Source organism: Pantherophis guttatus, chromosome 14 (genome assembly GCF_059756535.1).
Source record: "Pantherophis guttatus breed Tessera chromosome 14, ASM5975653v1, whole genome shotgun sequence".
NCBI classification, from domain to species: Eukaryota; Metazoa; Chordata; class Lepidosauria; order Squamata; family Colubridae; genus Pantherophis; species Pantherophis guttatus.
This window is the reverse complement of record NC_142076.1, coordinates 10,982,825-11,005,671: the sequence shown is the minus strand read 5'-3', so window position 1 is coordinate 11,005,671 and position 22,847 is coordinate 10,982,825. Positions and strand designations below refer to the sequence as shown.

Below are 22,847 nucleotides of genomic sequence, written 5' to 3'. Positions count from 1 at the left end.
TTCTCAGGAACCAGTAGTAAAAAAAATGTTTAAAAAGTAAAAAAAAAAAAAAAGTTCCAACGATCGTCCGTCACTCAACTGATCGTCAGAACTCTTTTTTTACTACCGGTTCGAGCAAACCGGCCCGAACCGGTAGCATTTCACCCCTGATGGGGACCCTCCAGTGATAGCATCTGGATGTCCTGGGACCTGAGATCCTTCTATGAAAGTGAGGCTGCTGTTGTGATCTGCCCGTAGCCTGTGGAGCTGGCAGCGGAGTCGGACAGTGAGGAGGCTGAGGAAGAACATGGGCCAGTCCTGGAGGCTGCGGAAGGCCTGGATGAAGGCTCTGTTCCGGAGGCAGAGATGGGGCCAGGGCCATCGGGGAGCAATGCGCGGACTCCGGAGCCTCCAAAGGCTGACAGTAGAGAGGCGGAGGAACAGGAGGAGCCTGTTCCTAATGCACGCATGAGAAGAGCTGCCAGAAGGCAAGAGCAGCTCAAGCAAAGAGGACGACTCAGGAGTAAGGCCAAGAGATGATTGGCCCCTCCCATAAGGCTTAAAAGACCAGCAATGGCTCTTGGGCTCTTTGCCGGAAAACAACTGTTGATAGATTTGTTTCTTGTCTTGCTGCACTTATCTCTGGTCGGCGTCTTCTGCTTCTGAACTTTTCCCAGAAAAGCCTTTGGCAGGTTGCCTAATTAGACCAAGGTTGGTGATAAGGCTGAAGAATTGTGTTATGAAGAATTTGTTTTGAATTAGTTTGGACTACGCTTGAGAATGAGTTAATTCTCAGCTGTTCGAATAAAGTCTGTTTGTTTCGAACTGATTGCGTCTGATAACACCTACTTGGGCCTGGGTCACAACAGCTGCTTTCCCGTCTGTTTAAAACAACAAAGTAAGCATTTCTTTATTTCCATTAAGCACAGTTTAGTTATCACAATGGAATGACGAGGAAAATAAAAACAAAAACCACGGTTTTAAAAAAATCATAACAAAAGAAACAGAGGTCAGTCTGTTGGTCTCTCTCTTTCTCTCTCTCTCTTTTCCTCTGTGAATTTCCACCAAGGGCAGGGAGGGTTCAAGGCATTGTAAAAACAGAACCGGGGGTGGGGGGGGGAGGATGTTATTGGGGAGGGACCGTCCTTTCAGCGACGGGGGGAGAAGGGCAGGGCAGCAGGTGGAATGGCATGAAAGTGGGAAGACCCCCCTCAAGTATAGACTTTGTGGTGTTTCTGCCTCATGTTTGTTACACAAGACGAGTCACCGAGACCTGTAGGCTTGAATCAACACCACGGTATTTAAGACACAAAACACCCAGCCGGGGGGGCGGGGGGGGGGGAGAACACGGCCAGTCTCCGGGTTTCCGAGTCCCCTTGCGGGAGGATAGAGCTGCCGACTCAGCCGTTGAGGTCGAGATGGGAGGAAAACGGAGGAAGGGGCACGGCCTTGGCCTTCCGTGCCCTGACTTGCACGTGGGTGGGGGGGGACGCTCCACACCCACCCGGAAGGGCTTGTCGAGATCGGAGGAACAGAGGGCAGCGGCCACGCCAGGTCCACTCCTTAACGGGAGATGGGAAACGTCGAGTCCGTCGTCGTCATCGCCGGCGGCTACAACTTCACGGTCCCTGGGGGCAAACTGTCGTTGCAGAGTCTGTAGTAGCGCAGGTCGTTGACCAGCCTGTGCACATTCTGGGTGAACGATGGCAGATCCTGGGAAGGGGGAAGAAAACGGCAGAAGGAAGCGGGTTAGAGCCAGAGGAGGACCTTTGCTGGTTAAGCTCTGGTCAGCTGGAGGCTCGAAAAGGCTGCTTAGAATAGGAGCATTTCCCTGGTGCTCTCTGAGCTTGGTTGTTTTGTTGCAGACGTTTCATTACCCAACTATCATCAGTGCTAGAAGGGAGTGCGGTTTAGAGGAGGAGGAGAAGGAAGAGGAGAAGGAAGAGGAGGAGGAGAGACTGTGGAGACCTTGGTACTCTCTGAGCTTGGTTGATTTCTTGCAGACGTTTCATTACCCAAGTAGGTAACTTCATCAGTGCTAGAAGGGAATGGGGTTATTAGCACTGATGTCACCTAGCTGGGAAATAAAACATGTCTGCAAGAAAACAACTAAGCTCAGAGTCTATGGAAATCCTCCGTCATCCAGGTCATGGTTGTCCCAAAGATGCTTTTTCAAGAGGCAAGTGGACTTTCTGGTTTTCCTTTGAGCTGAAGAAGCTTCTTGGATGAGAAGCGAAACATCTTCAAAGAAAAAAAAAGAAAGTCCAGTTGAGCTACAAATATTCTCCTTTTATTGATTTTTTTCCATCATTTTTATGGCTCGCTTTTATTAAGCTTTTATTCTCCGAATATTTTCTTGTATTTAAGTCCCAGGGAGTCCAGACTCTACCCTGTGAAACTTTGGGACCAGTAAAATAGCAGATCTTATAAACAAATCCCTACATAATGGATTTCACACATCACACTGCCTCATCACATGGGCTTTTTGGTTCTGGCTCAGCATAATAGGAGGGATCCAGCCCCGGGGCTTTGTAAACTTAGTGTCAACTCGCAAAGCATTCCTCGCCTGCTCTTGAGTTGCCATAGGCAAGGGGGTTGGGAAACCGAGGAAACAGCACGGCAGCCAAAGACAGATGCACATTCCAGACTTCTCTCTCTCAAGGCTGTATCCCAGGGTTACCCACAGCGGCCGGAGGGGAGTGATCTCTACAATCCACGAAATTGCCAAATGTGATTGATGACACGCCCTGGGGGGAGGGGGGAAACAGGGTCATGATTGGAGCGTAAATTATGTGGCGCAGAGCTGGCTTCACTTGGGAACCTGCCGACATGAAGCTCCTAATAAATAACTGGATTTCTTTTGAAGCTTGGCTCGAGGCTCGTGATTTAATTAGGGCACCCGTCGAATCCTGACACTTAGTTTATGGATGAGTTTGATCTGTGTGAAGGCTTTGGTGGGAAAGAGGGCAGAGTATGATAGAAAATGCTCAGTTTTCAATAGGATCTTATCGGAATGTAAGTGCATTTGGGGAAGGCTACATTTACCAAATACAGCTGTAATCCTTGATTTACAAACACAACTGAGCTGAAAATTTCTGCCACTAAGCGAAAAGTTTGTTCAAGTGAATTTTTTGCCCCATTTTACGACCTTCCTTGCCACAGTTGTTAAGCGGATCATTGCAGTTGTTAAGGTAGTAACAGGGTTGTTAAGTGAACCTGGCCGCAAAAGGGGATCACGTGACCCTGGGACACTGCAACCGTCATAAATATGAATCGGCTGCCAAGCGCCTGAATTTTGGTCGTGTGATCATGGGAATGCTTCAAGCGTCGTAAGTGTGAAACGTGGCCCTATGAAAAACAGTCATGGCTAATTTTTTTCAGGGTGGCTGTAATTTCGAACGGTCACTAAACAAACAATGATTACCTGCAAAACCTCATAAAGGGTTGGCTTTTTTTAAAACTGAGGACATTTTGACTTTACCAGCCTCCACAGAAAAGCAAATGAGATTTCTCAATCAATTTTCTTGGTTTTTTGCATTATTTGATGAAAAGTCACCGAGCCAATGTAGAAATACGCAAGCAAACAATTCAAAGTCCATGGTTCTGGGGAACGATTTCTAATTTTTTTACGATTCTCGGAAAACAAGCCACGGTCTTCCCAGCTTCCCAGAATGCCTCCCAGCAAGAGGACTGGGTGGAAATAAACCCCAGGAACAGCTCAGGATGGCTTATGGAATAGGAAAGCTGGAATGCCACGAACGGGATTAAAATGCGATGGCCCTCCCAAGGAAATTCTACAGGCAGTCCTCGACGTACGACCACAACTGAGCCCAAAATTTCTGTTGCTAAACGAGACAGTTGTTAAAGTGAGTTTTGTCCCATTGTATGACCTTTCTTACACAGCTGTTAAGTGAATCACTGCGGTTCTTCAATTAGTCACATGGTTGTTAAGTGAATCACTGCAGTTCTTAGTCACATGGTTAAATGAATCACTGCAGTCCTTCAATTAGTCACATGGTTGTTAAGTGAATCACTGCCCTTTTTCAATTAGTCACATGGTTGTTAAGTGAATCACTGCAGATCTTAGTCACATGGTTGTTAAGTGAATCTGGCTTCCCCATTGACTTTGCTGGCCAGAAGGTCGCAAAAGGGATCACATGACCTCGGGACACCGCAGCTGTCATAAATATGAGCCAAGTGTCTGAATTCTGATCATGTGACCATGGGGATGCTGCCACGGTCGTAAGTGTGAAAAACGGTCCTAAGTCATTTTTTCCAATGCCATTGTCTAACTTCGAATGGTTACTAAAGTAATGGTCGTAAGTCGAGGACTAACTGTACTGGCCACCGGGGATAAAAGAGACCATCGGCCTTGCGCAGGACCAGCCCCAACCCAGCTTCAGCCCAAATTCACCCTGTCCATTTTGAAGTTCCTCCCGAGGACGTTTTTCTGGTTGGTGTCCACCCTGTCGCAGCCGGATAAAAACCCCGGGAGGAAAGCCGAGTAGAAGCTGTCGAAGTCCACGGAGGCCATGTTGTAGATGGCGATGCCGATTTCCTCTTGCAGGAGGTCGTGGGATTTGTGGACCAGGACCTGAAGCAGCACATTCACAAACTGAAAGAGCATTGACGCCCGGAAGAGCTTCTGCAGCAAACGGGAAACAAAAAAATGTGTCAGGCCCGGAAGCCATCTTTTGCGTTGGGCCTTCAGGCCTGCCACGTTTACTACTGTGGGATTGTATGGAGCGTAAGTGATATGTAGCCATAATAACATTCCTTTCTCAGAGAGTCAAGGACATCTTGCCCTGCACCTGGAGGGGTGTGACTGGGAGGCATCTCCAGTTGGGACGGTGCTTTGATTGGACCATGGGATGGACATGTGGGTGTTGGGAAGGGACTTGGACTTTCCTTTGGGTGGGGAAAACCTGGAAGCTTTCAGATTCGGGTTTTCCCAGATGTGCCAATATGACATCTCTAATAAAATGGAACTTTGAGGAACCTCAAGCCTCGGAGTTTTCTTTCGTTGGGGGTGTTACTTGGAACCCCGACAAAACGGGGTGAAAATGGGGGTCCTCCCACCCACCCCCAAAAAATCTACCATTTCATTACAGGTCTGGAAGACATTATCAGTCATCCAGGACATGGTTGTCCCAAAGGTGTTTTTTTTTCAAGAGGTAACTGGACTTTCTGGGGTTTTTTCTTGGAAGACGTTTCGCCTCTGGGAGGAGGTTTCAAAGTATTTCTAGCTGGAGTACCAGATTCTGTAACAGCTTTGTTCCCTAGGCCATCCGTCTGGTAAACTCGCAAGTTTAGTTTTTCTCGCCATAAACATGTATAACTAGACTGTGTTGTTTCTCTGTGTCATATAATATAAGTTGGTATATACATAATTATTTATGTATGTATGTATGTATGTATGTATGTATGTATGTATGTATGTATGTATCTTGTCATGTTTATGTAATGTAAAACTGGAGGTGGTGACCCTTTAAGAGCTGTAAAGGTAAAGGTTCCCCTCGTACATATGTGCTAGTCGTTCCCGACTCTAGGGGATGGTGCTCATCTCCGTTTCAAAGCCGAAGAGCCAGCGCTGTCCAAAGACGTCTCCGTGGTCATGTGGCCGGCATGACTTAACGCCAAAGGCGCATGGAATGCTGTTACCTTCCCACCAAAGGTGGTCCCTATTTTTTCTACTTGCATTTTTTACACGCTATCGAACTGCTAGGTTGACAGAAGCTGGGACAAGTAACGGGAGCTCACCCTGTTACGTGGCGCTAGGGATTTGAACCGCTGAACTGCCGACCTTTCGATCGACAAGCTCAGCGTCTTAGCCACTGAACTACCGCGTCCCTCTGTTAAGAGCTGTACGCAATGACATTTCATTTTTAATGTCTGCCAATTAGTGTACATTCAAAGTGACAATAAACTATTCTATTTGTTATTTCTGTTATTTATTTCCATTATTTATTATTTATTATTCTATTCTATTCTATTCTATTCTATTCTATTCTATTCTATTCTATTCTATTCTATTCTATTCTATTCTATTCCATTCCATTCCATTCCATTCCATTCCATTCCATTCCATTCCATTCCATTCCATTCCATTCCATTCCATTCCATTCTACGAAGCTTCTTCAGCTCTGACTGGATGGTGGCTGAAGAAGCTTCTTGGATGAGAAGCGAAACGTCTTCAAAGAAAAACCAGAAAGTCCAGTTGCCTCCTGAAAAAAAAGAGGCAACTTTGGAACAACCATTTCACTGCAGACATATTTGCCTTTTGGTGGGGAGTTTTTTCAGAAATGGCAGGTGTGTCAGGCTCTTGCCAAGCCAACAGTCCTTCCTATGCAGGAAGTTGTGGGGAAGAATCTTTTCTGTCGTCTGCAGTCTTATCGACTTCCTCTGGCTTTCAGAATAAATCGCCGCTCACCTTGTGGTACAGTTTTTGCTTGGTGTTGAGAGTCTCCAGATAGAACAGGTTCTGCTTGAACAGGTGTATGTCAGGTTGCAGGAAGGACTGGCCGAACGCCTAGGGAAGAGAGAAGACTCAATAGCAAGCTGCTGGAGGTTCGCAGGGGTTTGGGAGAACCTCTAGCTAAGATCCTGTGCAGTCTGAGAACCCTCAAATCCAAACTCCTGGCTGGCCCCACCCACCCACCCTGCCCCTCCCCTCCCAGGAGTCCCCACGCGGCCCGTTTTGGATACAGGTAAGTGCAAGGTGCGCGCGGAAGCTTGGGTAGGGTGAAAAACGGGCCTACCGGAAGTTCGAGAAGGCCAGAAACAGGCCTGTTTCCGGCCTCCAGAGGCTGCAGAGGCCATTTTCACCCTCCCGGAGGCTTAAGAGAAGCCTCAGGAGCCCGGGGAGGGCAAAAACGCCCCCCAAGCAACCGGACAGAGAACCCCTTGCTAAAATTTTTGAAGCCCACCCCTACTCAGAAGAGTGTGGCTGAGGCCCAGTGGGAAGAACTGATGGCACAGAGAGATACCCCCGGGGTAACTAAAACTGGAAGCTTGTGGCAGCACAGAATGTGGACTTGCACTAAAGGAATCCTTCAGCCTGTCTTGAGAACAGCGTGCATTCAACCTCTGGAGCGAGGGAATTCTGGGAGTTGAAGTCCACATATCTTAAGGTTGCCAAGGTTTGTTCTGGAGTAAACCACAGTACCATTTTCAAGAGGTTATCCTAAACCAGGGTTTTTTCTGGCTGGTCTTACTCCATCCTCTATACCGGGGGTGGGGGTCTCCAAACCATATATGGCTGGTTGGCGAATCCTGGGAGTTGAAGTCCACAAGTCTTAAAGTTGCCAAGTTTGGAGCCCCCTGCTCTATTCTCTTGTGACCCACACAAATCTACAGATTCTGGAAAGGCCATCAGTAGCTGCCAACTGTGCCCCAAAGATGCAGGGGAGCTAGAAAGGTGAGAAACAGAAGAAAATCTGATTTGTCAAAAGAACCAAGAGCAAAACATCCTTCCGTTATAGCAATAGCAATAGCACTTAGACTTATATACTGCTTCACAGTGCTTTTATAGCCCTCTTTAAGCGGTTTACGGAGTCAGCCTATTGCCCCCAACAATCTGGGTCTTCATTTTACCCACCTCGGATGGATGGGAGGCTGAGTCAATCTTTAGCTGGTGAGAATCGAACTGCTGGCAGTCGGCAGATTTAGCCTGCAATATTGTGTTCTAACCACTATGCCACCATGAAAGGAAGGAAGGAAGGAAGGAAGGAAGGAAGGAAGGAAGGAAGGAAGGAAGGAAGGAAGGGCAACAGCAATAGCACTTAGACTTATATAGTGCTTCACAATGCTTTTACAGCCCTCTCTAAGTGGTTTAGAGTCAGCCTCTTGCCCTACAACAATCTGGGTCCTCATTTTATCAACTTCGGAAGGAGGGAAGGCCGAGTTAATAGCAATAGCCCTTAGACTTATATACCGCTTCACAGTGCTTTGTAGCCCTCTCTAAGCGGTTTACAGAATCAGCCTATTGCCCCCAACTATCAACAATCTTCATTTTACCCACCTCGGAAGGAGGGAAGGCTGAGTCAACCTTGAGCCTGCTGAGATTCGTACTACCAAACTGCAGGCAGCTGGCAGTCAGCAGAAGTAGCCTGCAGTACTGCACTCTAACCACTGCGCCACTGTGGCTCAACAGAATGACACCAGCCAGGGCATAGAACAACTCAAAGAAGCAGTGCAAGATCAGAAGATGTGGAGAGAGACCTGGCCCACAGAATCGCCGAGGGTCGGGCGTGACCGAATGGATAACATCATCATCATCATCATCATCATCATCGTTATGATACCTGCATAATGGCACTGAACTGGGCTTCGTTCTCCATCTGCTCCTCAGCTACTCCTCTCTGGACGCTGGCCAGGACGTTGGACTTGAAGAAGTACCGCCAGTTGTGGTGCAAAATCCGAAAAAGCAGCTCGTAGAGTTCAGCTTTCACATCAGGAGACGACCGCTGGGTGGGGACGACAAGAAAAGCACACGGGGGTTGGAACGGGTTCTTCGGACGGGGCTGTTTGGGTCCAAGACAGATGAAGAAAGGCAAAGAGTTTGCCAGAGAGGGATGCTCGCTGCAGGGTAATTTGAGATGGTAAACATATCTAATACTTCTTTCTCCTCATATTTTCCCCACAGCCAGGAATCAGGTGGGTTGCGCTGAGAGAGACAGACTGGCCCAAGTTCTCTCAAATGATTTTCATGCCTAGGGTGGGACTAGAACTTATGGTCGCCTAGTCATTGGCCCAAAGTCACCCAGCTGGCTTTCATGCCTAAAGTGGGACTAGAACTCTCAGGCTACCTGGTAATTGAACTAAAGTCACCCAGCTGGCTTTCATGCCTCAGGCAGGACTAGAACTCCCAGTCTCCTGGTGATTGGCCCAAAGTACCCAGCTGGGTGGGCGTGGCCATGGTGAGCGTGGCCTAGTCGGCCTCCTGCACCATGGCGGGCCAGGGGGGAGGGTGTTTTTGCCTCCCTGGGTTCCGGAGGCTTTCTTCGAGCCTTCGGGAGAGCGAAAACGGCCTCCCCAGGCTCCAGAGGCCCTCTGGAGGTTGGAAACGAACCCGTTTCTGGTCTTTCTGAACTTCCGATATGCTCGTTTTTTGCCCTCCCCGAGCTTCCGCGTGTGCCCTACTCTTACCTACATCCAAAATGGACCATGTGGGGACTCCTGGGGTGGACGGGGCCAGCCAGGAGTGGGACTTGGGGGCTCTCCGAACTGCGCAGAATCTTAGCTAGAGGTTCTCCCGAACCCCTGCGAACACCCAGCAGCCCACCCCTGGGTGTATCTAATAGTTATGTAGATTTGTGCTTTAGTCTGGCAAGATTCCTGCCTACGGGTGAGCAACAAGAAAGAAATCACTCCAAAGTAACTCCTCGTGTCGTTCTTAGTTCCTTGCACAAATGGACCGTCTCGCTTTGCTTCATTGCTTTGCCAACAAGCATTTGCAATTTGGACGAATGATAAGCCAAGTCCTCAGCAGCTACTCCACTTTCCCCCTAATGTAAAAACCAACTACATCTCCTAGTTTTCCCCCACTGAGGCTGCTCGTCCTACCTCGGCGACGATTGGATAGACTTGCTCCATGCAAAGTGCAATGATATTTGGTAAGAAAGGCTTGAACACTTGGCCGGGCTCCTGCACCACCACCTGAAGGATCTTCAGGAACTTCTCCACCACCCGGCAGCCGGTGCTCCCATCGTGGAGGATGCTCTCGGCCAGCTGCTCCCTGTGGCAAAAGACACAAAAAGCTGGTAAGATAAATCTGCAAGTGGCCTCAACGACTCTCTAAAAGGTTGCAAATGACCAGCTGTCTGCAAGGAGTATCAAGCCTTCCATTCCCCAATACCATCCAGTCAGAACTGAAGAAGCTTCTTGGAGGAGAAGTGAAACGTCTTCAAAAAAAACCCAAGGAAGTCTGGTTGCCTCCTGAAAAAAAGTGCCTTTGGGACATGAAGCTGGTGACTTTAAAGAGATACTCAAAGTTGGGTAGGTCTCTGAGACCGTAGATTGGGCCAGGTTCAAAACTCTGCAGGGCATTCTGTAGTAAATTCTGGACCCAAGGAAACCCAAGTATAGTGATGGCAAGAGCCGGCCAATGATTTATATATTTGATCTTTTTTAATCTCACCTTTATTATTTTTAGAAATAATCCGAGATGGTAAACATGTCTAATTCTTCCTTCTCCTCATATTTTCCCCACAGCAAGGAATCAGGTAGGTTGCGCTGAGAGACACAGACTGGCCCAAACTCACTCAAATGATTTTCATGCCTAGGGTGGGACTAGAACTCTGAGTCTCCTGGTCATTGACCCACAATCACCCAGCTGGCTTTCATGCCCAAGGTGGGACTAGAGCTCTCTGTCTCCTGGTAATTGGCCCAAAATCACCCAGCTGGCTTTCATGCCTAAGGCGGGACTAGAACTCACAGATACCTGGTTCCTAGGCCAACACTTTCGCCACAAATCCAAATTGGCTCTCTAGGATATTTTAGTTCTATTCCCAGGGCAATACTTATTAATGGGATGACCTGGTTTACAAAGTGACTCCTTTGATCTGGAGGAATCACTGCTGAAATCAATCAAATCAAATCCTTTATTGTCAATGCACAACGTATGTGTACAATGAAATTGAATGAGCTTCCCTTGGTGCAGCCCCCCCCCCCCGAAACACACAATACATCTCGATAAATAACTCAATAAATGAAAGCAATAGAATCCCTAAACCCGAATAAGTAATAACTAACACACATTCCCAAATACCCCCCTACCCCAAATTTCACACCAGTTCAGTTAATAAGCCCTTGACTGATGAACTGGCACCTGCTTTTCCAGTAGCAAACTCTCCTGCATAACTACTAAAGACCAGGGGTGAAATCCAGCAGGTTCTGACAGGTTCTGGAGAACCAATAGCAGAAATTTTGAGTAGTTTGGAGAACTGGCAAATGCCACCTCTGGCTGGCCCTGGAGTGGGGTGGGAATGGAGATTTTGCAATATCCTTCCCCCAGGAGTGGGGAGGGAATGGGGATTTTGCAGTATCTTTCCCCTGAAGTGGGTTGGGAATGGAGATTTTGCAGTATTCTTCCCCTGCCACGCCCACCAAGCCACGCCCACAGAACCGATAGTAAAAAAATGGGGATTTCACTACTGATAACAACCGATGTGAGCGTCTGGTGTTTCCACGGAGGTATTACCTGGTAAACATGTTGAGGAATGTTTGTATCACCTGCTCGGTGAAAGGCACCCCCATCTGCACCCTCAGACTTTGGAAAAGGGTCAGGAAGAAGCTTAGCATTTTGTCTGTGATGTCTGAAAAAAAAGGAAAGGGAGGAGGGCAAGAAGGAACAAGGATCAGAGGATTGAAAACTGCTCTCCTTCCCCACTGAGTTTTTCCAGTGTGTATCATAGGTGGGTTTCAGCAGGTTCTGGCAAACCGGTTGCGGAAATTTTGAGCAGTTCGGAGAACCGGCAAATACCACCTCTGACTGGCCCCTCCCCCATCTATTTTCTGTTTCCCGAGTCCCAGCTGATAGGGAGAAAATGGGGATTTTACAGTGTTCTTCCCCTGGAGTGGGGTGGGAATGGAGATTTTACAGTATCCTTCTCCTGGAGTGGGGTGGGAATGGAGATTTTGTAGTATCCTTCTAGAGTGGGGTGGGAATGGAGATTTTACAGTATCCTTCCCCTGGAGTGGGGTGCGAATGGAGATTTTACAGTATCCTTCCCCTGGGGTGGGGAGGGAATGGGGATTTTGCAGTATCCTTCCCCTGGGGTGGGGAGGGAATGGGGATTTTGCAGTATCCTTCCCCTGGGGTGGGGAGGGAATGGAGATTTTGCAGTAATCTTCCCCTGGAGTGGGATATCCTTCAAGACCTTCAAAAGCAGGTCCATGACTGAAGCAGGGCACAATTGATTAAATACAAGGACTGAAGAATAATCAGATCAACATTAAGTTGAAATGGAAATGACGCCCAGTTTGAATTTTTGTCCTGCTCTTATCCTTCTTCTTTGGAGCACATCTATGATCTGCTATCCAGGAAAAAGACTGACGTGATCCTGATTTAATTTAAGATGGACATACGAAGTTCAACCGGCTGGCAAAAGCTGGTCTGAGTTTATACCTGACTGATGAATGAAAGCTGGGAAGAGAGCAAGGGAGACCTGGACAGATTCCTGCAGCGACTGGTAGCAGATCTGGCGAGACTTGGTGGCTTCCCCAGAGACGCTCTCCACGATGTCTTCCAGGACGCTAAGAGTCTGGTGGATGAGGACTTTTGCTGCAAGAGCAAGAGGAAACATGCTGTGACTATGCTGAGATAAACAGTAAAATGAAGATGATAAATGTTAACAGTTAAAATAATGTGTAAATATCTTGATGATTTATATTTTTAAGATATATCCATCCATGCTAAAAGAAAAAGAAACTGAAATGATATTTGGTTAAGGATTTTAAGATTTAGGTAATGGGTTTCAAGACATTTTTAATTAGATAGAATTTATGGCAATAATGGTATAGAATATTAAGTTGTGCTATTTGGAAATTAAGATTTGAGGCGTAATAATAGAAAGGTAATTGATTTGTGTAAATTAATATAAGCTAGACATTTTTTTCTGTTTTCTTAAAAAAAAAAGAAAAAGATGGTAACTAGTAGGGATTTGGGAAAAAACTTTTGTTAAAGAGAAATTAGTAATTGTACCTACTTAGGACCGGATCAATGGCTCGTTCTGAAAGGATGTATTGTATGTTTTTGTGTTTAAAAAAATTAAAAATTGTTTTTTTTTTTTTAAAAAAAGAGGAAACATGCCAACCGTCACCCCACAGCAGTATCAGCAGCTATATTCAGGGGTGGGCTTCAGATCCTTTAGCAACAGGTTCGCTGCCCCATTGCTGGGTGGACATGACCATGGTGGGTGTGGCCTAGTCGTCCGCCTGCACCTGTCAGAACGAGCACAACTCAAAGCGCACTGACGATGTCTCCTCGAATGGTGACGAAACGTTTGCAAACCAAATTGCCAAGCTCGGCGCTCAAACCAACAGCCTAACTACCAACCCGAGCTACTAATATTGAATCACATTTCATCCTTGCACAAGAGCGCAAACCACTTCAAAGGGCTTCATTTCAGACTGTAGCGAGCACGGCTTTTTACAAAATGTCCTCCCGTTAAGGGCACAAATGGCAGTGTTGAGCATTCCGAAAGAGTTCCAAACTCAAAAACAGGCCCCCAACTCTGTCCTGAGTCAACATACTTCTAAAAGTGCTCAAGACCATAGCTTTGCATGTGTACAAGATGTTACGTGGAACTTAACATGCATTGAATACAGCCCAAAACAAAACATTTTATATGCTGCTAATTACTTACGATAGCTACGCTAAACATCACCGGTACTGGTTGCATACAATTACTGTATTTTTTGGAATATAAGACGCACCAGAGTATAAGACGCACCTTAGTTTTTTGGGAGGAAAATAAGAAAACAGCTGATTGGCAGATGGATCGGCCTCTCAGAATACCCCCATCAGCTGTTCCCATAGGTGAATTTTAGCAACAGGTTCGTTGGTTGTGAGCTCTGTGCCTTGCTATATTTTTTGCCTCTGAAATTTCTGAAACTCCATTTCAGAAAAAACTTTTTTTTTGCCTCTGAAAGCCTCCGAAACAAAGCTTCAGAGAAAAAAGCCTCTGAAGCTCTGTTTGGAGGCTTCTTTTCTGAAGCTTCTTTCAGAGGCTTCTTTCTTTGGTATTGGTATATAAATTAACCCCTTCCAATCTGTTGGCTATTGTGTCCTTCTCCAGATTTGTTAGCATAGTTTGGTTAGAACCTTTACTGATTCTTCTTTTGTTGCTTGCCATATTATTTTAGATAAAAATCTTTTAGAGGCTTTTCTTCTGAAGCTCTGTTTGGAGGCTTTTTTTCTGAAGCTTCTTTCAGAGGCTTTTTTCAGCCTCTGAAATCTCCGTTTGCGAGGCTGGGCAGAGCTATATTTGGAGTATAAGACACACCCAGATTTTCGCTCTCTTTTTTTGGGGAAAAAGGTCCATCTTATACTCTGAAAAATACGGTCGGTTCAAACCAGATTTAATACATTTACTTATTTATAGCAAAAAGCCTTGACAAAGCTTAGGCTAATACAGCTATTAGTACAAACATCACTTGCAAATGATAAAAAAAATTCAATTTAAAAGCTTTCAAATCCTCCCCCCAACCCCCAGGCTTTATGTTATTTTAATACCTCATCCCCAAACATTATCTTTTTATCTGAAAATGGATAGCATTTCTCAAAATTTTGGGGGGGGGGGGAACCCAGCCTGTTCGAGTTTTCAAAGAAACCTTGGGAACATGAGCTGTTGGAACAAGTTCCTTGAGGATCAAAAAAGGAATTTTTAAGCTAAACAAAAAGTATATTTGCGTTATGTCTGCCAATTTCTAGCCCTGCCATCAGCTTGTGGGGGAAATTAATCTCCTTCTGAGCGAAGGCATCATGCCAATTGGTAGTTCAAGCTTGCTTTTTTTATCAACTTTGTGGCTTGTATCTTACGATTTATATTAATTGTTTTATTTAGTGTCCTAGTACGATTTATGTTGATTGCTTATCCTATGACTATCTCTAAGTGTTGTATCTTATGATTTATGATAAATGTGTTTTATGATCATTATGATAATGATTTATTACTTATTGCCTGTATGTACACTGAGAGCTTATGCACCGGAGACAAATTCCTTGTGTGTCCAATTACACGTAGCCAATATTCTATTCTATTCTATTCTATTCTATTCTATTCTATTCTATTCTATTCTATTCTATTCTATTCTATTCTATTCTATTCTAATTCTAATTCTAATTCTAATTCTAATTCTAATTCTAATTAATTCCACTCCACTCCCATACTATCATGGAATGGTAAACCTCTGTGTCCAGTATTTTGCTCCTGGGTTGTCTCAAAATAGTTTTTTTCTGAATTGTTTTTATCCCAGAGCTATAATTGCATTCAACAATGAACTAAAGGGCCACCATCAGTGAGCTGTTGGACAGCAATACTTGGTCTGTTGTGAGGATGTTTGGGTGGTTTAGGGTGAGGAATTTGTGGTGGGTGGGAATGTGTTTGGGAATTGTTATGTGTGTTGGACCTGGTCTTTGGGTGTTAAGTGAATTTCGTTACACTGGGGTAACTTACTATTGTCCTGCTGATTTTTCCTCTGGGGCAAGATGGCACTGGACTTCAGGCTGCGGTAATCCCTGGTGAGGGCCGATATGAGGCTGGCATGGTTAGTTGAACGAATGGCCCACTGCTGTTCGGCCTCCGGGAGGTTTGGCCACGGTAGAAGCAAGATGTTTGACAGTGATCTGCACAGGAGGATTTGGGCCTGCAGAGAGGAAGATCAACCAAGCTGAAGGCCAGAGAGAGGAAGGAGAAGAAGAAAGATTGCGCAACTAGAACAGGGGTGTCAAACTCAAGGCCCACGGGCCAGGGATGGGTTCTACTTATCTTTACCACCAGTTTGCAACGGGATCGCACACGTGCTTGCTTTGCTTACACAAGCGCCTTCCTTCTGCGCATAAGCAGATCGCCGATAACGACATCCGGGGCGGTGGGCAGTGCCTCCCGCCGGTTTTACTACCGGTTCTTGCGAACCGGTCCGAACCAGGGGCAACCCACCACTGCCCGTGGGGTGCTTAGATCTAGCCCGCGGGGCTGCCCTGGAAACAACGAAGGACTGGCCTGTGGTGCCTCTATCAGCGAAAATGGAGCTCGGGAGGGCCGCACACATTTTAGCTGACAGAGCACTCGGGCGCCACAGGCACCCCGACATCGACGTCGATCTGGCAACGTTCACCTTGGCCACGCCCACCCCCGGAGGTCACACACAACCCTGATGCAGCCCTCAACGAGATCGAGTTTGACACCCCTGAACTAGGAGCTGCTCTCTTGACCATGGTCAGAAGGTTATGGTATGGCAGAATATAAAATAACAAGAGATTGCATCAGTCGTCCCTCTCTTATTTTTCCATTTTTTTATGCTGGGACACAGTTGGAATCCTAAGGCTGCAAAACTTTAGTAAAAAGAGCCCTGGAAGTGCAGCAGACTAAAGCACTGTTATTAACATCAGCTGCCTGCAATTACTGCAAGTTCAAATCTCACCAGGCTTAAGGTTGACTCAGCCTTCCATCCTTTCTAAGGTAGGTTAAATGAGGACCCAGTTTGTGGGGGCAATAAGCTGACTTTGTATAAAATATACAAAAGTATGAAGGCTATTGCTTAACGCATTGTAAGCCGCCCTGAGTCTCAGGAGAAGAGCAGCATATAAATCAAATAAAAAAATAAATAAAAATGACTGAAATTCAGGAGAGAGAGAGAGAGAAAAAAATACTACTTAACACGAAGTCAGACTTTTGAAATGTTTGAGAGACTGTTGATTCTCTGATATTCCAAAGAGGAAAATAGCAAAGCAGATGGTAGAAAAACAACTGTTCATAGGGAAGCCACGAAGTTAAGCGAATTGGGTTCTGAGTAGGGCTAGCAGGTCTAAGGGAAAGGAGCCAGTTTTGTGTAGTGGTTAAAGATACAGAATACAGAATAACAGCGTTGGGAGGGACCTTGGAGGTCTTCTAGTCCAACCCCCTCCTCAAGCAGGAGACTGTAGCTCTGACTACACAGGTTCCAGACAAATGGCTGTCCAATCTCTTCCTGGGATTTTGTTTCAAGGAACGAGAACGAAAGCACCGGGTTTGAAACGGACCGGAATGCCTGGCGCATCTAATCGTGATGCCTGAGCTTGGTCCTTACCAAAGTCGTCCTTACCTTATCCGAAAGGCGTTGAGTAGAGCTGTCGGTAATCCTGTTGAACATTTTCTGCACGGTTGGGATGCTAATGAGAAACACGGGCCGCACCGTGGTGGCTAAGGAGACAAGTAGATGGCAGGCCGACAAGAGGAGCTTCTCCTGTACCTGGAGGGAGGGAGGGCGGAGTGGGAGTAGAATGATGGGAGGAAAGAGGGAAACGAGAGACAAAATGAGAGACCTGAGCTTCCGATGGAAAAAAAAGAAAGAAAGGCTATAGAATAAAATAGAATAGAATAGAATAAAATAGAATAGAATAGAAGTAACAGAGTTGGAAGGGACCTTGGAGGTCATATAGTCCAACCCCCTGCTCACACAGGAGACCTGTACTACAGATTTGAACCGCCGAACTGCCGACCTTTCTGATCAACAAGCTCAGTGTCTTAGCCACTGAGCTACCTAGTCAGGCTGAATAGAATAGAATAGAATAGAATAGAATAGAATAGAATAGAATAGAATAGAATAGAACAGAATAGAATATGGAAAAAGAGAATAGGAATAGGAATAGAATAGAATATGGAAATAGAGTAGAGTAGAGTAGAGTAGAGTAGAGTAGAGTAGAGTCGAGTAGAGAAGAATAGAATAGAATAGAATAGAATAGAATAGAATAGAATAGAATAGAATAGAATAGAATAGAATAGAATAGAATAGAATAGAATAGAATAGAATAGAATTCTGTATTGGCCAAGTGTGATTGGACACACAAGGAATTTGTCTTTGGTGCATACGCTCTCAGTGTACATAAAAGAAAAGATACATTCATCAAGAATCATAAGGTACAACACTTAATGATAGTCATAGGGTACAAATAAGCAATCAGGAAACAATCAATATCAATATAAATCGTAAGGATACAAGCAACAAAGTTACAGTCATACAGTCATAAGTGGACGGAGATGGGTGGTAGGAATGATGAGTAGATTAATAGTAGTGCAGACTTAATAAATAGTTTGACAGTGTTGAGTGAATTATTTGAGGGAATTATTTGTTTAGATGGTATTCGGGGAAAAAACTGTTCTTGTGTCTAGTTGTTCTGATGTGCAGTGCTCTATAGCATCATATAGACACAAGAACAGTTTTTCCCCGAACGCCATCACTCTGCTAAACAAGTAATTCCCTCAACACTGTCAAATTATTCACTAAGTCTGCATTACTATTAATCTTCTCATCGTTCCTATCACCCATCTCCTCCCACTTATGACTGCATGACTGTAACTTTGTTGCTTGTATCCTTAAGATTTATATTGATTGTTTCCTAGTATGATTCGATTGCTTATTTGTACCCTATGACTATCATTAAGTGTTGTACCTTATGATTCTTGACGAATGTATCTTTTCTTTTGATGTACACTGAGAGCATTTGCATGAAAGACAAATTCCTTGTGTGTCCAATCACACTTGGCCATTAAAAAATTCTAATCTAATCTATTCATCTTTCATCACCAATGGTTCTACTGATTGTGGAATTTAGGAGCGGCCATCTAAAATCTCCAGAAGTGAAGATTTTTTGGGGAGGAGAAACAGCTAAGATTCCCCTTCCCCCTTATAAGACAGACTTGACCTCCCAACTCCAGGATCTTCAAGATGATTGAAATGGACCAATTCTCCAAAACACAAAGGACTGGGCAGAGAGAGAAAAGCAAGAATGAAGTCAAGGTCTGGGTTGGGATGGTGGGAAACTTTATTTCAGAGATCCCTGTCAATCAACTCCCTCACCTGTCACACTCCTCCTCCCCCCCCACCCCCTCCGCCAGAAGCTGAACATAGGGCTCTGTGTTCTGCCCCAGCTACGGCCCCCAAAGAATACAGCACACACAAAGTTTCTACAAAACTTAATTTACTAAAATAACTCAGTCCTTTTCAAAATAAAGGCTGTTAATAAGCCTACAAGAAACCAAAGATAAAGTAATCACAATCTTACCAAGGTTGGCAGAAAGCCCAGAAGCAATTTGCAGAGAATCCAGACGCGAAGGAGAGTGAACTAAGTTGTTCCCTGCAAATTGCTTCAGTCAGTGTTCCTCCTTAAATAGGCTAGGGGAGTGGCCAATTAGCCCCAAATCTTACTCTCGAGGAGACCTCCTCCTGAGGAGCCAGTCCTGCCGTTTGGCAGCTCTGTGCGCCCGTGCATCGAGAAGAGGCTCCTCCTCTTCGTCCTCTTCACTTAAAGGAGCTTGTGGAGGTTCTGAAGGCCCTGGCTAAATCCCTGCCTCTGGCACCACATCTTCTCCAGCCTCCTCACTGTCTGACTTGAGTGCTAGCTGCACAGGCTGCTGGCGCAACACACCAGCCTCCTCACTGTCAGAGTCAGCTACAATCTGCACAGGCTGCTGACGGGCCACAACACTTTGGAGCAAGAGAAGGGATCCCTCAACAGATAAAAGCAACACCTGGCCAAAGGAGGAGAAAAATGGAAAGCCGGGCAGGTGATACCTTAGAACTGATCAACGGAGCAATCGCTTCCAAAGCAGTGGAGACCAAGGAGACAAACTGGGTCAGGTTCTGATGATGAACCTCGTTGTAGAACTGAGCCAGCCAGTGGCAATAAGCCTGCAGAGCTGCCAGGGATTGTGCATGTCTGGAAAGAGAAGAGACCTTAAAAGTTAAAAGGGAAGGAGAAGAGTTGGGGAGAGGTATGCGCTCAGAGGGCAGTGTTTCTCAACCATGGCAACTTTTAAGACCGGTAGGACTTCAACTCCTAGAATTCCCCAGACAGCCATGCTGGTTGGGGAATTCTGGGAGTTGGAGTCCACCGATTTAAAGTTGGCATGGTTGAGAAACATTGCCATAAGGCAAAGTCTTGAGACCTCGGAAGGACGAGAGGGTTCAAGCTGGGCCTCTCCTGTACAATTCTCCATTCATCATAAATTTTAATTAATTAACAGTAACAGAACTGGAAGGTACCTTGGTGGGCATCGAGTTCAACCCAGTGGTGAAATCCAAATTTTTTTACTACCGGTTCTGTGGGTATGGCGTGGTGAGTGTGGTGTGGCTTGGCAGGCGTGGCAGGGGAAGGATACTGCAAAATCTCCATTCTCACCCCACTCCAGTGGATACTGCAAAATTCCCATTCCCTCCCCATTCCTGGGGGAAAGATATTGCAAAATCTCCATTCCCACCCCACTCCAGGGGAAAGATACTGCAAAATCCCCATTCCTTCACTACTCCTGGGGGAGGGATATTGCAAAATCTCCATTCCCACCCCACTCTGGGGCCAGCCAGAGGTGGTATTGGCTGGTTCTCCAAACTACTGAAAATTTCCGCTACCGGTTCTCCGAAATGCTCAAAATTTCCACTACCGGTTCTCCAGAACCTGTCAAAACCTGCTGGATTTCACCCCTGGTCCAACCCCCTGCTCACGCAGGAGACCTGTACTAGGGATTTGAACTGCTGAACTGCCGACCCTTCTGATCGACAAGCTCAGTGTCTTAGCCACTGAGCCACCTAGTCAGGCTAGGTGAATGAATGGATCTCAAATTATACAGATTGCGTTTATTTCTCAGAGGTGAAAAGGGAGCGATTAGGTCCTTGTTAGTAAGAGTTAATGCACCCAAAATGTCCAGCATTAGCACAATAACATTAAGAGCTTTTCTTATGTCCTTTTGCAAATGGGACGAAGGGCAAAAGGGCTCAGGATACAGGAGCTTATTTAGCTGGGATGAAATAAGCAATATGGAGGGCATCCAATGCAAAGACAGCAGGAAATTAGCAGAGAGGGTAGGATTGAAGAAACCAGGGGTCTTAAGCGTCCCACAATATTTGGGGCAAGGGAAGTGGTTTCCTGTCAAAAGCTACCAACAGCTTGCTGATAGAATAGAATAACAGAGTTGGAAGGGACCTTGGAGGTCTTCTAGTCCAACCCCCTGCTTAGGCAGGAAACCCTACACCACTTCAGACAAATGGTTATCCAACATCTTCTTATAAACCTCCAGTGTTGGAGCATTCACAACTTCTGGAAGCAAGTTGTTCCACTGATTCATTGTTCTGTCAGGAAATTTCTCCTTAGTTCTAAGTTGCTTCTCTCCATTGCTTCTTGTCCTGCCCTTAGGTGCTTTGGAGAAAAACTTTACTCCCTCTTCTTTGTGGCAGCCCCTGAGATATTGGAAGACTGCTATCATGTCACCCCTAGTCCTTCTTTTCATCGGACTAGACATACCCAGTTCCTGCAACTGTTCTTTATATGATAAATGGGGGCATGTGGGAGAAGAGGACACAGGAAGAACACTTCCGGGATCCTTGAAGGCTATCAAAGCCTGGGAGAATGACTTGATCTTGGATCTTGAGAAATACCATCTGGAGAAGAATGCCTGGAGGTGGTCTGGTTGAGATGACTCAACCACGGTTAAACCCATCTCATCCCAGAATAGGCTCTTGGTATCTCCGGAAGCAAGGCTCAAGGATGATCCGTTATAGGAGGACAACATTTATGGGGTTTGATAAAGGGCCCGGAGTTTAGGAGAGCATTTCTAGTGCCTTTTAGTATTGCGGTTTTCACATCATACTCACACGTCAATAAGGTCAGGTTTTAGTACAGATGGCACCGCCGTTTCAATGTTATAGAGTTTAATCTGGGACCCGTACAGAGTCACTTTGACCAACCTGGAAAATCAGGTTAAAGGGAAGGAGGGAGGAAAAAAAAGGAAGTGAGTTGCAATTTATGAATGAACAGAATTTTGCTGCTTGCTATAACATCAGCTCTTCAGAGCTGAAGAAGCTTCTTGGATGAGAAGCGAAACCCCTTCAAAGAAAAACCAGAAAGTCCAGTTGTCTCTTGAAAAAAAAAGGACCTTTGGGGTGAAGGCTGAAGCATCCGTAGCCAACAGCAGGGTACAGCACATAAAGGGGGGGGGGGAGATTCTGGGAACTGAAGTCCACCCATTTTAAAGTGGCTGAAAGGTTGAGAAACGTCGCTTTGGGCAATCATGTCCCGGTGGGTTTGACTTACCTCTCCACCACGGTAAGAGCATCGCTGAACCTGGCTGCGAACATGTCTCCGGTGAAGTACTCTGCTAGCCGTCCCACTGCCTGTAGTAAGGAGCTGAGGTCCCGCAACGAGCAGTGCAAACGCCGGCAGTCGTTCTCCGCGGTGATGTTCAGTCGGTGGCCTGGAGGGGCACCCCACATGCCTTGATGGGAAAACGTGGGGACGGCTTGTCCCATTTAGCAAAAAACCTATCAAAATGGGCCTCTGCTCCCCCACTCCCTAGGTCAGGTGTCAGCAACCTGCGGCTCCGGAGCCACATGCGGCTCTTTGGGCCCTCTGCTGTGGCTCCTTGTCGGGTGATCCCACCACTGGCTGGCCCCGCCCCTTGCCCTCCCCTCCCAGTCACTCCTCGCCTGGCCTGAGAAAGTAAAGGCGACGGTGGGGGATGGAGAAGCAGCTGGGGCAGAGACAGAGAGATACAGAGAGAGGGGGAGAGAGAGACAGAGAGAGACACAGAGAGATGTGGGGAGGGAGGGAGGGAGGGAGGGAGAGATGTCAAAAGGGTTTTGTGGTTCCCCATGTTTTTTAACTACCGGTTCTCTGCCCTAATGATCTGCTGGGTAGGCGTGACTAGGGGGGTCATGTGACTGATGGAAGTGAGTGATGTTGAGTTGGCCACGCCCACCCAAGTTTTGTGGCTCCCGGTGTTTTCTTTTCTGTGGGAAACGGGTCCAAATGGCTCTTTGAGTGTTTAAGGTTGCAGATCCCACCCACTAGGTCCAGGGGTGAGCATGGCTGGCTCAGGAATTCTGGGAGTTGAAGTCCACGGGTTGTAAAGGGGCCATAGTTACCCCTCCCCCCCCTCCCTGGACTAGTCCCAGTTTTGCTCTTAATGGAATTTAAGGACTGAGCTCGTCCAGAACGATAACCCTGAAAGCATACAAAGCTCTCAAGAGGAGAAATCTAATTATAATGTTCCCTTTTGCAGGAAATGAAACAATTATTGGGATTGCATTACAGGCATTTGGTCTAAGGAGTGGTTTTGCCCATCGCAGTTCTGAACTGGAGACTCTTTCATGGCTCCAATTAAACAAAAGGACGA

The 22,847-nt window shown here is 46.2% G+C and overlaps 1 protein-coding gene across 2 annotated transcripts in view; it reads right to left on the bottom strand.

The window, feature by feature from the left end:
* Positions 1 to 863: 863 nt before the first annotated feature.
* XPO6 (exportin 6) overlaps positions 864 to 22,847 on the bottom strand; it is a 73,699-nt gene continuing 51,715 nt past the window's right edge. The window contains exons 13-24 of one of the 2 annotated variants that reach the window (XM_034420443.3): positions 21,767 to 21,926; positions 21,328 to 21,420; positions 19,255 to 19,399; positions 16,786 to 16,932; positions 15,159 to 15,348; positions 12,107 to 12,262; positions 11,180 to 11,294; positions 9,544 to 9,715; positions 8,283 to 8,444; positions 6,410 to 6,508; positions 4,394 to 4,624; positions 864 to 1,692 (exon numbers count right to left, since the gene is read on the bottom strand). In XM_034420443.3, the coding sequence (XP_034276334.2) occupies positions 1,591 to 1,692; positions 4,394 to 4,624; positions 6,410 to 6,508; positions 8,283 to 8,444; positions 9,544 to 9,715; positions 11,180 to 11,294; positions 12,107 to 12,262; positions 15,159 to 15,348; positions 16,786 to 16,932; positions 19,255 to 19,399; positions 21,328 to 21,420; positions 21,767 to 21,926 (1,772 nt within the window). In that variant the 3' untranslated portion in view covers positions 864 to 1,590. Of the gene's footprint in view, positions 1,693 to 4,393; positions 4,625 to 6,409; positions 6,509 to 8,282; positions 8,445 to 9,543; positions 9,716 to 11,179; positions 11,295 to 12,106; positions 12,263 to 15,158; positions 15,349 to 16,785; positions 16,933 to 19,254; positions 19,400 to 21,327; positions 21,421 to 21,766; positions 21,948 to 22,847 lie in introns of both variants that reach the window. The other variant, XM_034420442.3, reaches the window with a different exon arrangement.